The sequence below is a fragment of the Pundamilia nyererei genome, unplaced genomic scaffold (assembly GCF_000239375.1).
Source record: "Pundamilia nyererei isolate P.nyererei 1_Seehausen unplaced genomic scaffold, PunNye1.0 scaffold00302, whole genome shotgun sequence".
Taxonomy (NCBI): Eukaryota; Metazoa; Chordata; class Actinopteri; order Cichliformes; family Cichlidae; genus Pundamilia; species Pundamilia nyererei.
The window spans coordinates 509,343-526,320 of record NW_005187703.1 but is presented as its reverse complement, the minus strand read 5'-3'; the positions used below and the strand labels follow the sequence as shown (position 1 = coordinate 526,320).

The following is a 16,978-nucleotide window of genomic DNA, read 5'->3' as shown; positions in this document are numbered from 1 at the left end:
AGGACTTTGGCTTTTTCTATCTCCACCTCTGGTCCCCATTTCTCCCCCAGGGTGCCTTCAAGATTAAGACGCCTGAAGGCCTTGCACAGGTGCTCTTCCTGCTCTTCTTCTTGTGTTTGTGTGTCACTGAACTGTCTGAGCAGGCGAGATGCCAGTGTGATGTTGCCTTTTTTACGGGCAAATTTGACAGCAGTCAGACAAAGCTCCATTAGGTGGCTATCGGTGGAAGAAGAGTAACCTAAGCAAGAATGAGGAGAAATGTTAGAGGTTTACATGGACAAATACATCCAGCATGTTTCCATGGCCCTTTGTCTATGCAGCACAGTGATCACGTTCAGCCCAGCAAAAAGTACGTCTGCAGCACAAAGCTGGATTTGGGACTTTGTAAAGTAAGGTCAGGTCCAACCAACTTCTTAGCTCAGGCTATTTTGGGGACGAGCTGAGGTACCAGCTGGACAGCCTGACCGATCATCCAACCACTGTACCGCCTGGGTTAACCCTCAGAGATGCAAAGTGGCTTCATTTCTTTCTTGGAAGAATTGCTCTGACAATTTATGAAGCACGCATAAATTGTGTTTTTCTTCTTCGATGCTGCTGAAACAAAACTGAGGTGTGATTCATTCTCTCAGAAACAACAGGACTCAATGGTTACCCTTAAGTTTGTGGAGGAGTTGTCTCTGAAATGTGCTGTATCTGAGGGCATGAAGGAACAGCTGGGCATCCTGCTGCTTACAGGAGTTCAGAGCCTCACTGCACAGAGGAATCACGCAGTCCTGTGAAGAACAAAGGGTGAAGATAAGCCACGTTTCTTTACACTGGACAATTACAGTTCAAGCTGGTGCTCATTGCAGCTGCTTCGTCTGAAGTTAACGCTAGAAACCTAGAAAGTGTGTGTGTGTGTGTGTGTGTGTGTGTGTGTGTGTGTGCGCGCGCCAAACTGACACTAAACAACTGTAAAGTCGTTTTTGATGCAAATGAAATGAGTTTATTTATGAACCTCTTGTCCAGTGAGAGCATTCTCCAGGGTGGCAGTAGAGTGGAGCTGCAGGGTGGGAAATGTGGGCAGGGTCTCAGAGAGGGTGAGGGTCGACAGGCGAAGGGGACCCAAGCAGATCCGTCCGGTCTGTTTCAAGCAACGCACCAACGTACTGCAACATCACATCACACGATTTGTTACCAGTCTGAAAATGGCACCGTGCTAAAAATAAGTAACACATTTTAAACATTAACATTTGGAAAGAAAACAGACAAGAGACCGTTTTCTGCAACGACTCCAGAATTAACCGACTTTTTCCTCCTTTTTGGCCCTGGAATGGAGGCTGTCGTTCAGTCTCACTTTACAGAATCAGGAAATGACTGAACATACCAAGGATAGATGAGATTTACACTCTTAACCCCATTTCAGCCTGAAGAGTTCTTTCACACGAGCACAGAGGACAGTCTGTTGCTGTCAGTCTCTCCCTCCTACCTTGGACGTGCTGCTAAACATGCTCTCTTTTATCTAGAGGTTTGAAACGTCTCAGTTTTCACTGTCATGCAAAAGAATTAACAGAAGTTGGCATCAGAGCAATGACAAAGTAGCAGCACGAAAAAGATCTCTGAAGGAGCCACATCCAGTTTATTCCAGCAACACCTGCCTTACCTATATACACATCAGTGTTTGCCAAGCCTGGTTGTTACTATATGACCTTATTCTGTCAGTCTGGAGTGTAAACCTACTGCTGCTGCTGACGAAAGAACCTAATTAATAACAACAATCATATACAACACACTAAAAATGTATATTAAGCAACAAAAGCAATGTTCAGTAAACCGTATGCGCTCAATGCTGGGAACAAGCGTGTTGGCCTAGATGAAAGAAGTTGGAGGCAGGGCTGGACAGGGAGCACGAGTGAGACCACACAGTCTCCAGGAGAAGGGCTGGACTTTGGTTCCCTGCTGCTTCAGGTCAGGGAAAGGTCCCTGACCACCTGACTGCAAGTATGCAGCGAATGACAGAGTTTTCCTAGAACTGATTCCATTGTTCTACTGGGAAACTTGACGAAACTACAAGACCTAGATTGGCGTTGCATTGACGGATTTGCTATGACACTCAGGCAAAGAGAGGAGCTGAGCTGTTAACTGATCACGCCCTGCTGATGAGTTAGATCAGCTGCTGCGAGAGGAAACTGGACAGACCCTCCAGAACCGAGACAACAGATCTGTGACAGAGGGTCAGACGGCCCAGTCCACAGCATCTTCCTTCCCAACCTTGGGTGTGGAAGAAGTTCAGTTCAAGACTTTTGGTCGGACTCTAAGCAATTCTGGCAAATTGTCAGGTGACTAAAAGCAATGCTCTACTCGCACAGTGTAAATATAGTGTGGATGGGGTGATGCTGCCTTTAACTCATTCACTGCCAGCCATTGGCAGTGAATGAGTTAAACCCATTGACTCATTCACTGCCATTGACGGCTATAGACGTCAATTGCAGTGAATGAGTTAACTGGAGGCAGTGGAGGGAATAGTTGGAGCAGAGTCTGTGGATGAGGGCGGCTACTTGCTGATCATTGGGGCGAGGTCATTCAGGCAGTCAAACTACTAGCTTGTAGGTAGTTGGGCTGTTGGGGGTGGAGGAGTTCTTCATGGTCCTGGATGCTGTAGGGCTGCCTTGGTTGACACGCCTCTGCAACGCTGTGGAGATTCGGTTGTCTGCCATAGGATCGACTTGTTCCCAGTGGGTGGTCCGGCTGCCCTCTGTCACGGATTCAGTTCATCATTTTTTATTTAATGATGAACGTTATTAAAGGGATCCAGCAGATCAGAGCACAAAGTCTCTCTTCATACAGATGATTATGAAGTTAATATTCAAAATAATGAGTTAAGGCCCCGCCCTTCTGCATGCGAGGGACAAATTGGATCCAACTCTTTCAAGATTAGCCACAGAAAATCCAAGTGTTTAGGTCTATGAGTAGCACGTGATGTTAAGGATCTTTACAAGCCCAATGATCCACCTCTGCTATCATCAGTGGTTCTTCTAAAGAACGAGCCTCTTACTTTAGGAGGAACAAACAACTCTATCAACATGTGTTCGCATCCTAGATTTCTTTAAGTGTCCCCATTTTTTAACAAAACCTTTCTTGTCCAGTCGTAACAGCCAGAAATCAACATTCATATGGAATAAAAAGCTGCCAAAGATACGTAAAAACGCACGTCACTTCCAAAATTCATATTATCTATATCATTGGGTAGTAAATGTTAGAGTATTAATATTATTGTTCTGGGTGAAGAGGGATACCATCAGCCCCAGTTGGTAGTCACTGGAAGGAGCTTGAGTTGTGCGCACCTCCCCTGTAGCCTCACGAGGTTCCAAACATCCAGTCTCAGACCGTATACTCAAGCCAGGTGTAATTCATACAGTTAAAACTTGGAATCAGTTTAGAAGAGCCTTTAATCTTACTGGGTTGTGGTTATCTGCACCAGTTACAAAAAGAAGATGTTCTAACGTTTGATGTCTGGCTGCAATCTGGGAGTCGATCACTGCACTTCTTGCATATAGGAAACAATGTATGCCTGCACAGTGCACTGATAACATCCCAGAAACAGTGTCACACTTGTGTCCCTTTATAATAACATTTAGGTTTGTATTTATATCTCAATAATCATCTCTTTATATCTCTGTTTCTACGCTTTGTCTTACATGGCTGCTCGGGTTTCTGTTGTGTGTATGCTGCTACAGCCGTCAGAAAAGGGCCAGAAAAGGCTTGAAACGCCCGACTTTATCACAAAAATACTTTCTGAGCAAACTGAACAATAGAAAGCTCAAATGTGGCAGTTCTCCTATTAAGAAGGGTTTCATTACCCTAATGGGTTTTTTCCCCCTTGAAATCAGAGCTGGTACGGCATTTGACAATGGTTGACCCATAAAAAATGAACTCACTCTGAGTTTGGTGCTGCTCTCTGATCCTGCTGCTCGCTGACTTTGGTCATTGCACTTACAGCGCTGCGAAGGAGCTGCACCTCGATAGCTCTCTGCAGCTCAGTTGGATCTGGACTCATTGAGGGCAGGAGCCTTTTCAGATCTAAATTTGAGCACAAAGAGTGTTAGAAATACTAGCAGCCACCAGTAGATGGGTCCCATGGTATAAATCTGACTTTCAGAAAAGCTGACCTTGAGGTCAAGGTCACTGAGATTCAAAATGTTCCAAGCCTTTTAGCAGATACCTGTGGTCTTACTTTGAAAATCCTACATTACATTCTGGGAAAAAATACCAGTTTTACTGCAAATGCACAACTCTGTCACAATCCAGACGTCTGTTAAGACTCGGGGCAGTAAGGACACTTACCAAGTTTGTCCTTACTGCCAGAAAGAGCGGTGTAATCCTCTCCAGGCAGCAGCTCCAGTTGAACCCCACATTCTGCTAGATCGCCCTCCTCAAAGTGACTCAAAGCATGGATGTAATTGAAATCTGTCTTCAGGTTGATGCTGACTGGATTGGTCGAGTTCTGTTTGAGGGTGCTGACAGTGGCCTGCCACTCCTTAACAGAAGCCCAGTCACAAAGTGCCACATAACACTGACAGGCTTTGTTGGCCAGAAAGTTTAGCACCTCTGGAGAGCACTCACTCGACTTCAGTAACACCGTCTTCCTGCTGTCACCTGTTGAAAATGACACCAAGCATCATAGCATCAGTGAAACTTAAAGGAAAGATGAAAAAACAAAGAAAGCATCAGAAAACACACGTTTCTAAGAGTCGGTGATGCACAGCCTACCTGCAGTGGCTGTGTGCCTCACAGCTGTGCTACAGGAACAGTTAGAAAGCTAGCTGAACAAATAAACATGCTGCGCTCTAACGGGATGTTTGCTAGTTACCATTGCTACAGTGCTTTGGACTGCTTGTGTTGCTGGACAGTTTGAGCATGAAGGAGTCAGAGCCTTTGATGCTGCAGTCCATCCCTGTAACTGCAGACAGTTGGTCTTGATATTCCTGGGCTGCTTTCTCAAACCTGCACATACAAACATATGCACAGTTGATTACAGCAATGAAACTACATGAATCTATTACAAATGAGTATCTCAGTGAACCATGAGGATAATCGGTTAGTGTGCCAGTCCTTACCGTCCCTCAGCCTGCAGCGCAACCGATGACAACCAGCCCATACTCTTGCCTGAAGTTGAGGCACTCCAACTTGCCAAGCCCTGGATGGCCTCGGGACAATGCAACTCCAACAGAGCCTCCACAAGCAACACCACGGGCACCTCCAGCTCTGGACCCTTTAAAGTCCACAGAACCACAGTTCACCCAGACAGATGACACTATTTATTACCACAGTATTTGTAGGATGGTCAAATGATACACCGCCTAATCTAACACTCAGCATTTGCACAGACAAACAGAACTACTACAGCACTTATTCACAGCACTTCACTCGTTCCACATTTGGTCATGTTACAGCCTCTCGGCACTCATTTTTGGGCAGTTTCTCCCGTTGTTCTATGCAGAACCTCGGTGCACAGCCATTTTCACATCTGTTCAGTTCAGATCAAGTTTGAACTCTGGCTGGGACACTCTCTTGTTATCTTGGTTTGTGTGCCTAGGATTGTTGTCCTGTTGGAAGATGGGATGTATTGACCAGGTAATAAGCGGTACCTGGGTTCCTCCAGACATGACCGAAGGGTCAGGTCAAAGAGTCCCTTTTGGTCAACTCTAGCGGAGCTGGCAGTTTAAGGTAGAACGCTATGTTAGGTTTCTCAGATGTTAAATATGTCATCAGCAAACAGGAAGATGGTCAGTGAACTGAGGAGAAGGGCTGTGCAGCACGGTGACCTCAGCTAGTTAAATCCAGTGGCTAGCATCCTAAGCCTCTGACAGCACTGCAGCTGTGTACTACATTCAGTGCTGATTACTGTAACATGACAAACAAGTGAAGTAATATGAATATTTTCACTGTATATACATCTGTACTACATCTAATACATAGAGGATACTCTACTAACACAGACCTGAGTGCCACTGTTTTTAATCTCTGCAAGCAGATCGAACCCATGGCGAATAGTTACTGCTGGCTGTCCAGACAGAAGACCAACTCTCATCAGTGCCAAGCGGATCCTCGTCAGCCAGTCCTGGCACGTCTGACGGTTTGTGTAGAAGAAAGTCCGAATTCCCTGAGGAGTGGCGAAAAAGGCATGCGTGATCATTTATACAAGCGACTGATTATTAATCAATCGAATAGAATAGAATTCAACTTTATTGTCATTGCACATGCACAGGTACAGGGCAACGAAATGCAGTTTGCATCCATCCAGAAGTGCTTTAGTGATATAGATATATTACAATATATATTAGCAATAATATAGATATGCGAGTATATTACAGAAATGGGTCTATTATGGGATGTTATAATGTACACGGTATGAAGTATGTTGTGAATATTCTATAACTATAAGTATGTACAGGCTATGAACAGGATGAACAATCAATCGTCAATCGATCCAAAACACTAAATCCCAGACAGAAAATAGTTGTTTCAATTTTATTATGTGACATTATAGAGGAGGCTATATGTAAGGTTTAGCAGATTCAATCTTTGACTTAGCCAATCTGTCAGCAATGACAATCACTCCCTGGAGACAAAAGATTAAAAACGCCCTTCATACATTTTGTTTGCACTTATAAATTACTGATAAACTGTGACTCAGTATCTTTTTCCTTTATCACAAAACTCAAGGACACCTGTAGTAATGATAAAACTCTGAGGCTCTATCATCTCCTTTAGTGTCAAAATGTTAAACTATTTCATTTTCAAGCCGTGGAGTTTGTCTGCGCACCTTTGGTGGAGCTGTCAGAGCATTAGCACAGCCCTCGTAGGCATTGTACATGAGCTTCTCCAGGTTCTCCAGGTACTGAAGCAGCAAAGTGAGGCGGAGCTGATTTAAGTGGTGACCATCACTGTCACTTCCACTGCCCGCCCAAGCTCCAACATCCTGCTCGGGGTTCAGACTCTGTGCAGCCAAGCTCCGGATCATACCTGCAACAAAGCAGAGAAAATGGTTTGTGTCTGAGAACTTTAGATGAACTGTCCCAGCTTTATTTCTTTACCAGACAGCATCTGTATGTCTCTGAGAAACCTGTTCTGGAGGTTACAAAAAAGATCTTGAAAGTAAATGACAATTACTGTGAATGCAGTCACATGAACTCTTCACTTTACCTTCAATGGTCTGGAAGGTGTCCTGAGCTCGACCCAAAGGTGTTCGGAGTTTGGATAACACGGTGAACTGTGCAGCCTCCCACACTGCCCACTGCCATAGCAACACCTCTGTTTTCAGCAGTGCCCGTGTCACCACGTCTGGCTTGCTACCATCAGTACTTCCACGGCCATCCTGTTTCTCAAGGCGTTGGCAGCTGTAGTACAGGCGCTCCAGCCAGGAGTCCTTGCTGTAGATACAGGATATGACCACCTTTATTCATCACAAGCCATAAAACCAAGCGTGCATCACAGATTTCCCTTACAGTACACAGACCTGACGTGAATCTCTCACTATAGTTGACTCAAAATCGTCATGATACACACATCTGTGTAAACCCACAGCACGACTACCAAAGATCAAAAATGACCATGAGACTGTAAAACAAAAGACATTCTCAGAGTTCTGTGCAGCTGTCACTGTGCCATTACCCTCCACGGTGCAGGACGCCATATAGGATGAAGCTAATAAGGTCACTGAAGTCCTGGGGGTGGAAAGTGCTGCTCGGAGCATGGCTCATGTGGTGGCGAATGGCCAGAGAGATCTTCCTCATTTCAGGATGGCTGTGGTTACTGTGAACGAGCAATATACACGCATATGTTGAGAACATGCATCCGATCTCCTGATGGGTCACAACTGCGGTTCAAATCTAACACCAACTGTCCCCTAACTATGACAGTGCTGATGAAAGCAATGCCGTTTGTGAGTGTGCAGCTCTGAGAGTCATAGATGAATAGTACAGATTGGTTAAAACACGGAGCTTTCATACGTTTAATCAAAACTATTTAATTTAATTGAAAAATGGCAGTCAGGCAGGATGCAACAACCTGCACTCACATTAGCTGTGAGACAGCGTTAGCTGAGCAGCTGGTTAATGTATTGGGACCTGCCGGGTTGTAGTTAGACTCAACTCAAGTAATAACTCTGTATAAGTAGTAGTCTGCAGTTATTAACCAGGACCACTTATTGCTCAGACTCGGTACAACCTTAGCTAATCATTAGCCAGACCCACACTCTACTAGATACAGGAAAACGAGCCAAAGTAACAGCAGGTTTATTGACTGCCTTTCATTAAAGTGGAGCTCAGAGAGTTTAGGCTCTGTATAGCCCAACAGCTGCTGTAGCACCAAATGCTTCATAGCTGGCCCAAGGCTGAACTTGGTGTTTTGTAGTGGTCACAGAGACGGCTATATTCTGCTGTATGACGAATACCGCAGCTTTCATCCCAAAGGCAAATTATCCAAAACATTTCATCCTACTGAGCATGAGCCACAAGACTGTGGAGCTTGTTAGTCTATCAGATGCTGGGTGATGCCTCTATATTACACCAGAGCAATCAGGAAGACATCCACTGCTAATAACAACACATCAACCATGTATATGTCAAATCACGTGAATGAATCAAGTGTGCAGTGGTACAGCTGTGCAGCAAGTCTTACCTCAGAGCCACATCAAGAGGGATTGTCCTGAGAAGTTTACCATAAGCTTGCCTCACCCTCATGGCCGAGTGGACCAACTGCACTCTGCACACATCTGTACACCTAAGACACCCCCAACCCACAACACACAGACACACACACAGAGGCTTTAATACAAGAGAACAAACATTAGGCATCATATGTTTCCATATACGTGCAGGTCAGAAGCAAGCCGTTCACCTCTGCAGCAGCTCAGTAGACAGCGATGAAGAAAGGACCTGTAAAGTGTGGCAGGTCTGGAGGCAGATACTCTGATCTTCATTCAGAGCTGTCCACAGAAAACGAGGACAGCATTAAACATCCTGCTCAGTGGTGAAGCCTGTGTAAAGCACAATTCTGGAGTTTATTCTCACCGTTAGCCAGAATCCCTCTGCAGAACTTGTTGAAAGAGGGCAGGGAAAAGAGGGGGCTGTAGGTGTCCGACTTCTTCATCAGCAGAGAGATCTCCTGAGCCCAGGTGAGAAGCAGTTTCCTAACATACCAACATAAGACTGTTATAACAGCTGTATCCAATATGTTTCATAAGTTCAATCTGGTTTACAGTCATCGTTAGACAGCTAATGAGTCATTTAGCTAAACAGTGAACACTTAGTGATAAAACACTGAGCTGTGTTTGGTTAAAAATGGGGAGAGAGAACCTGGCCTCGGGGTAAAGATGCTCCCGGGACAGCAGACCTCCAAGAAGACTAAGCAGTGTGCTGAAATGCTTCTTAGTTGCCGTGGTTACAGTACTGATGACAGCACCATCAAACAGAGAGGGAGAAGACGACGATAAGCTGGATGAGATGAAGTGATCGTGCCTGCGAACAGAGACAGAGGAGGTCATCTGATTAGAGAAGCAGCCATAAAACAGAAACATCGAGACACTAAGCGTTCACTAACCTTCACACAGCTCACAGTTCACTCAAATAATCTTCAGTGACAGAGACAAACTTGACTTTCTTCATTCAGCTAGTTTTACAACACCACCCATATAATATTAATCAGGTTTGGGTTTCCACTGTTACTGTTAGAATGTCCCATGACAACCACTTGGACATCTGCTGCGTGTCCTCCAAGGTGGTAACATTTCAACGCTTTAACTTGAAGAGTGGGCGTATAACGACACAGGCCCACCACAGCTGAAGCCTAAACTGCCACAGTAGACGTCCACACCAAACCTGGGTCACAGCCAAGAAACCAGTCGGTCTGAACAGGTAGGACGCTGCACCTGAGGGCCATTCATCCATCCATTTTATTCCGCTTATGCCGGGGCCGGGTCGCGGGGGCAGCAGCCCAAGCAAAGAGGCCCAGACCTCCCTCTCCCCAGCCACCTCCTCCAGCTTATCCGGGGGAATACCAAGGCGTTCCCAGGCCAGCCGAGAGATATAATCTCTCCAGCGTGTCCTGGGTCTGCCCCGGGGCCTCCTCCCGGTGGGACATGCCTGGAACACCTCGCCCAGGAGGTGCCCGGGGGGCATCCTTGTCAGATGCCCGAACCACCTCAGCTGGCTCCTTTCGATGTGGAGCAGCAGCTGCTCTACTCTGAGCCCCTCCCGGATGGCTGAACTTCTCACCCTATCTCTAAGGGAGAGGCCAGCCACCCTTCGGAGGAAGCTCATTTCTGCCGTTTGTATCCGCGATCTCGTTCTTTCGGTCACTACCCACAGCTCGTGATCATAGGTGAGGGTAGGGACGTAGATCGACCGGTAAACAGAGCTTCGCTTTTACACTCAGCTCGCTCTTCACCACGACGGACCGGTGCAGCGTCCGCATTACTGCAGCTGCAGCCCCAATCCGTCTGTTGATCTCCCGTTCCCTTCTCCCATCACTCGTAAACAAGACCCCGAGATACTTGAACTCCTCCACTTGGGACAGGGTCTCATCCCTGACCTGGAGTGGGCACTCCACCCTTTTCCGGCTGAGGACCATGGCCTCAGATTTGGAGGTCTTGATTCTCATTCCCACCTCTTCACACTCGGCTGCGAACCGTTCCAGTGCGAGCTGGAGGCCCTCACCTGATGAAGCCAACAGAACCACATCATCTGCGAAAAGCAGAGATAAGATTCAGAGCCCACCGAAGTGAAAGCCCTCCGCCACTTGGCTACACCTAGAAATTCTGTCCATGTCATGTCAACCAAGACAGCCCTACAACATCCAGAGCCTTCAGGAACTCGGGGCGGACCTCATCCACCTCAGGGGCTCTGCCACCAAGGAGTTGTTTAACTGCTTCAGTGACCTCGCCATCAGAGATTGGCGGGTCATCCCCCTCATCCCCAGACTCTGCTTTTGCCACGGAAGATGTGCCAGTAGGATTGAGGAGATCCTCTTAGTATTCCTTCCACCGCCTGACGATTTCCTCAGCCGAAGTCAGCAGCACTCCACCCGCACATACACAGTGCAGGTGGAGCACTGCTTTCCCCTCCAGAGTCGCCTGACGGTTTGCCAGAATCTCTTCGAGGCGGTCTGAAAGTCTTTTTCCATGGCCTCTCCGAACTCCTCCCACACAGTAAAAAACAAACAAACTGAGGGCCAGGCCACTTCATTGAGTTCATGTCTGGATAGTATTTACGTCCATGATGAAACTACACAGCAGCACTGGAAGCATCCAGAGATGCACAAGGAGACACTTGTACTAAGAAGGTGAGCAGAGTTCAAATCCAGCGAGGTTTCTAATTAGTTTGAAGAAGCAAAATAAAAGCAGTTTGCAGATTTTTTCCTTTGGTTTCTTTTTCTGTGCGCCCTCTCAGTAGGATACATACACTGGTAATAACGAAGCTTGGATTTTCTCAAATGGCATTCTTCTGTAGCAACAATTTTTTAGAACAGCCACATCGTTCAGACGATGCAGAGAGCTACGAAACAAAATGATCGTGCCTTTTCAGACAGACAAGTCAGTGGTTTCTGGGGGCATTTTACTCCTCCTCCAGAAGACTTAACACTAGAACAACCAAGGGGATATTCTAATGAACAGGTATATCTGTAACTGCTCGGGTGCCTCTGCACCATCCCTCTGCCCAGGGAGAGTGCGGCACAGCAGGACGCACGACGGATGTAATCCGTGACAATTCTGATCGCGTTGAGGAGGGAAACAAAGAGCTGTCATCGTGGTCGGTCAGCGGAGCAGCACACTGGGCCGACGCGGGCTCTCCTGCTCATCATCCGAAAAACCATGAATGTCCAAGCCGATGCCCAACACAGCATCATCTGTGACCGCTAGCGTTCCTGCCTGGTTCCAGCTCATCTTCAGCTAACCCATCAACATATTCCATGTGGTCAGCCCAGCTAAATGCAGGGGCATCAACCAGACACTCCTTGTGTTCGGACTAGGACAAAGCTGGGGCCCCCGTCTTTCCAGGGTCGAGTACCGGAGCTGCAGACAAAACGCACAGGCTTCGGGCTCCGTCAGTGTTCTCCTAGTGTGGACAATCCCCAGGCAGATGGGCAGACATCGCAGCGTTTGCTGTTGTGCAAAGAGAAACTGAACCTCTGAGGACAGGGTGGACAGTGCAGGCAGCACTAACTGCACGGTGGAGGCTAACACCAACACGGACAGTTAAGCCAACCTAACTAGGAGCAGCCCGACTCAGTGAGGTGTAAGAACTGAGGGTGACTGTGATGACGGGGGTATATGTGCAGGTGGGTCTTAAAGGCATGAACAAAGCTTTCTTCAGCCAGGACACGTGGGGGCGTGATATCTCACACTCGTGTGTTGTACTGAGTGAATCGACTGAAAGGGAGCTTCAGGATAACGGCTCTAATTCAGCATTACTATGACGGTGAGCAGCAATCAGCAAAACAACTGCTTCTACTCATAATAACAGCAGTTACAGTTGGTGGTGGAAGATCTAGAAGGGAAGGATTTTGGTAAAAGGACTTGTAACGGTGGCATCTGTTACAGCACCTAGCCTGAGGAAAGGATGGCCTGTTCTTTCACCAGTGTGCACAAAGGCACACCGCATGTCTGCTTGGTTTATACACCTGTTGCAAGTGGACTGAAAACACCTGAATAAAAAGATTAAGAGGGGTGGCCCGTCCCCTTTGTAGTGCATGTCTGCATAACTGAGAATGCTGCAGTGGACAGCAGTGATTCTGTTCACAGTACATGTGGGTGTATTACCTGGTGCAGTGAGAGTACAGGGAGTAGAGTACGGTGTACTGGATAGCAGGGTAGTAGACAGCCAACTCAGAGTGGACCAGCATCAGATTGTGACTTAGAAGAGCAAAGACTGTCGGCGACAAGGCCCACATCTAGATAGAACACACAGAAAACCACTAATGAACCAAAAGAAGATGCGGACACAGACCATGGACTGAATCTTGTGGCGGTGCAAACATTGTCCCATCGAAGTGCTGGGTCATACATTTGAAGAGGTGAAATCTTAAAAACGTGAAACAAATGCACGAGCGCTGCTGATTGGCTGAGGAAGAATAAAGTAGTCGTGGTAAACCAAGCCCCTCTGGGGTTGTTGGTGCTTCGATTCTGAAGTACAGTGTGTGTGTGGGGAGTGTGATTGTGTACTGTGTGCATTCCTGTGTGTCTCCATGTTGTGTGAGTGTGAGAGTATTTGTATGTATGTGTGCCTGAGGGTGGGAATGCATGCAGGCCAGGTGCTACACTCCACCTATCTTACAACATCTCAGGCTCCTCGTCCCTGCTGTGGTCCTCCTGGGGCTCTCGTGCTCTGGGGGGCCTCTGGGGCCCGAGTGTCCTCCATGCCTGCTTCGTGTCCTGGGGGCAGGGCTGTTATCTATGCATATATTGGTTGTTGCTGTGGTTTCACTGGTTTTTTCCGTCAGCAGGTATTGACGCAGATTCTCACCGTTGTTTCCTCTCCCCGTCTTTCTCTCTCCCCTTCTGTTTAACTTTTTGCCCACTTTCTCTTCTTTCTTCTTTTCCATCCGCGATCTAGTCCGTTAGGATTTTGATAACTCAAAATAAAAACACTAATAAACTAAATAAATAAAATATGACTATGAAGTGGTCCATTATTGGATTTGCTATAATGGTCCACTGGGGAAAGTAAATCTTTTGGGCATTTTTTGGCCTTAAGAGAACAACTTTGACAGACAGGCAAAAGTACATTGTTGGCCTCCTATCTGCAGTACTGTGACATCATCCATCCACCCGCTTATCCTTTTCAGGGTGCGGGGGGCGCTGGAGCCTATCCCAGCTGTCACAGGGCGAGAGGCGGGGTACCCCCTGGACAGGTCGCCAGTCTGTCGCAGGGCCAACACAGACAGACAACCATTCACACTCACATTCACTCCTTTGGACAATTTAGATTAACCAATGAACCTATCCCCACAAGCTGCATGTCTTTGGACGGTGGGAGGAAGCCGGAGTACCCGGAGAGAACCCACGCAAACACGGGGAGAACATGCAAACTCCACACAGAAAACTCGATGGTAAATGGTAAATGGCCTGTATTTGTATAGCTTTACTAGTCCCTAAGGACCCCAAAGCGCTTTACACATCCAGTCATCCACCCATTCACACACTGGTGATGGTAGCTACATTGTAGCCACAGCCACCCTGGGGCGCACTGACAGAGGCGAGGCTGCCGGACACTGGCGCCACCGGGCCCTCTGACCACCACCAGTAGGCAACGGGTGAAGTGTCTTGCCCAAGGACACAACGACAGAGACTGTCCAAGCCGGGGCTCGAACCGGCAACCTTCCGATTACAAGGCGAACTCCCAACTCTGAGCCACGATCGCCCCGATGGTGGAATTGAACTCAGGACCTTCTTGCTGTGCGGCAACAGTGCTGACCACCGTGCTGCCCTACTGTGATACACTGTGTTAACTTTGTGAGTGTGACAGAATGAAACTGTGAGGAATATCAGCATGGCTGTCATGCAGACACTGAGTGATGAACCCATGTCCCGTGTCTGCATGTCCCAAAATGCGTTACAGGAACATATCTTTAGATGTATTAATGAGTGTAAAGTTAATATGAAGCTTTTACCACACCAGTCACACCAAAGGAAGTACTGCGACATTATTACAGTGCTACTGTGATGTTTAACAATAGACAACGGCTCACCCCAATCAGAGAATTCTTGGTGTTGCCAATGGTGGTAAAGGTGCTGAGGTTGAAGATGATGGTGAACTGGGCTTTTTCTGGCGGTAGGGTGAGGGGAGCAAAAGCAGGGTGCTGGATATTAGGGCAGAGGGTCCCTGGTTCCAGGGGACCCAAAGTCTCCATCAAGCTGTTGAGACCACATGCCATCTCGCCCAACACCATTTTATAAGCTGCCTCCAGTGTTGGGATGTTTTTCAGGCTCAGCAGCGCCTGGTACACGCCGTGGACAGCTGACATGACCTGTGCAGGGAGCACATGGACAGGGATTACACTCATCAACACAGAAAATCTTCAAATTATTTTCACTCACCCAACCTACGAATGAGCCAAGAACACACTGAGTGTATATAACTGACCTTCATGCATGTTCCTGCTCTGATATATATGCAACATGTTTTTCTTGGTAGAATCTTAGCTTGTTTCTAAGGTGAAGGCCTTTTGCATTAGCGAGCCACTTGGGTTCAGTACGTTGCCCGAGGATATTTGGTATGCAGACTGGAGCGGCCTTGGATTATTAGATGTGTAAAATATATGCCAAGCCCATTAAGGTGGTACAGGAACACTGAGTGAAGCCAAACCTCTTTCTCTTGATGAAAGCGAAGCTTCAGCAGCTGAGAGTCTGGTGCCAACAGCTTCTCTACAAAGGACACGGGCAGCTTGGTGTTGACCTGGTCTACAATCTGAAAGGCAACATTAAAAAATTCCTCACACAACGTCACAGTCAGGCTTGCTAATTGTTTACACCGTCACAGAATTTTCCACAAGTTGTAGCAGTCCCAGATTTAACTTTAATCAAAGGTTTATCAGAATTGGACAATTTACAGCACTCGACAGCCAGACTGGTAACTGCCACAGAGGGGAGGGGGCACGGTAGGGACTAAGAATGTGTGGGGGTGGAGACAGGGGGCTGTTACAGGAAATCACAATGTTTAGTGCAGAAAAGGACAAAAACTGGTATCTGCAACACAGACTGTAAGAAAGCTGCCATCAGCTCAATTATAATCATAACAGGTCAAACTACAGCATCAGTGTAGACTTTGTCAGTCAGGCTGTGAGCATACAAATGAACACATCTTATTCTATGAGTACATATAAAACCCGTTAGGTGACTGTACCAGAGTGAGGAGATTGAGCACTGCCAGGTTGTAGTCTGGGCCACAGGCCTGGCAGCAGTCCAGCTGGTCTAGACCGTAGGCAAGGACAGCATCCATCAGCTGCCCACAGGGCTCTACACTGGCCAGCAGCACACCCACACACTCATTCCCTGCAGTGAGAACGGCCTCAGAGAACTGCACCTGCTTTGCCACAGTCACACAGGCCAGAACCCGGTTAAGAACCTTTGGAAAGATCAGGAAACAGAGAACAGTGACTACAGTGATGAAGCCCAGACTGCGAACTTCACAGATTGTAATAATAACACGAGACCACAGAAACGAAGTGTAAATATTTGGCTTATCCTGTATATGCTGACTGCCTTGCTACAAATCTGCATCTTTCTTTTAACGGTGAGAAAAGTTCAATGTGCAGAAAAAAAGAATGAGCCTAAATGTCCACGAGTTACTCTGAGTTATGTGAAAAGAAGGTGCACTAAATTCTGATGTTCTGCTTGTTGTGGCTAAAATCAATATCTGTGTCCAACCTGTCATTATCCAACTACCACAGCACGTTGTGTGCACACTTCAGAGGAACGTCTTATTGACCAGCTGCTCCTCAGGCTTTCTTAGAACAAACTAAATACTACTGGAAAATACGGCACTGTGGTAAATATAGTGTGTATTTAAGTACTTCATCAAAGGAAACCTGGAAGATGTGCTCCTTTTACCAACAGCACAATGTTCTCAACACATTTTAACAGTAAGTTATTTCCAAACTGCGATCCACATTTGTCAGTGAGTGCTCTCCAGATCTCCTGTTTGGTTGTCAGAGGTGCAGCTCTTACGTCTGTCACGTAGACTTCAGTAATAGGAGGTCCTCTGAACGGGCTGAATCGCTCTCCGATGCTGCGGACCACTGTGCTGAAAACTCTCAGCAGGGCTGCCAACTTGGGCAACGACACTGAGGGAGGGGGGATATCTTCATCGAGCACCTCTCCTGAGACCACGTGGCTCAGATCCTAAAGAGAGCAAAGAGTCAGCCAAGCACGAGACAAACATAGCCATTAGCTCTATGGGGCATCATTTAATTTTTATTATCTGGTAAGAAAATCCAATTT

The 16,978-nt window shown here is 47.0% G+C and overlaps 1 protein-coding gene across 1 annotated transcript in view; it reads right to left on the bottom strand.

Moving 5' to 3' along the window:
• Positions 1 to 16,978, bottom strand: part of smg1 (SMG1 nonsense mediated mRNA decay associated PI3K related kinase) — a 58,265-nt gene that overhangs the window by 30,305 nt on the left and 10,982 nt on the right. The window contains exons 10-29 of the mRNA XM_005751177.1: positions 16,706 to 16,879; positions 15,882 to 16,103; positions 15,345 to 15,446; positions 14,728 to 15,006; positions 12,800 to 12,930; positions 9,339 to 9,500; positions 9,054 to 9,172; positions 8,881 to 8,968; positions 8,662 to 8,763; positions 7,654 to 7,794; positions 7,186 to 7,412; positions 6,806 to 7,005; positions 5,981 to 6,142; positions 5,097 to 5,251; positions 4,850 to 4,983; positions 4,324 to 4,635; positions 3,918 to 4,059; positions 998 to 1,148; positions 653 to 773; positions 1 to 238 (exon numbers count right to left, since the gene is read on the bottom strand). Of these exons, the coding sequence (XP_005751234.1) occupies positions 1 to 238; positions 653 to 773; positions 998 to 1,148; positions 3,918 to 4,059; positions 4,324 to 4,635; positions 4,850 to 4,983; positions 5,097 to 5,251; positions 5,981 to 6,142; positions 6,806 to 7,005; positions 7,186 to 7,412; positions 7,654 to 7,794; positions 8,662 to 8,763; positions 8,881 to 8,968; positions 9,054 to 9,172; positions 9,339 to 9,500; positions 12,800 to 12,930; positions 14,728 to 15,006; positions 15,345 to 15,446; positions 15,882 to 16,103; positions 16,706 to 16,879 (3,362 nt within the window). The remainder of the gene's footprint in view (positions 239 to 652; positions 774 to 997; positions 1,149 to 3,917; positions 4,060 to 4,323; positions 4,636 to 4,849; positions 4,984 to 5,096; positions 5,252 to 5,980; positions 6,143 to 6,805; positions 7,006 to 7,185; positions 7,413 to 7,653; positions 7,795 to 8,661; positions 8,764 to 8,880; positions 8,969 to 9,053; positions 9,173 to 9,338; positions 9,501 to 12,799; positions 12,931 to 14,727; positions 15,007 to 15,344; positions 15,447 to 15,881; positions 16,104 to 16,705; positions 16,880 to 16,978) is intronic.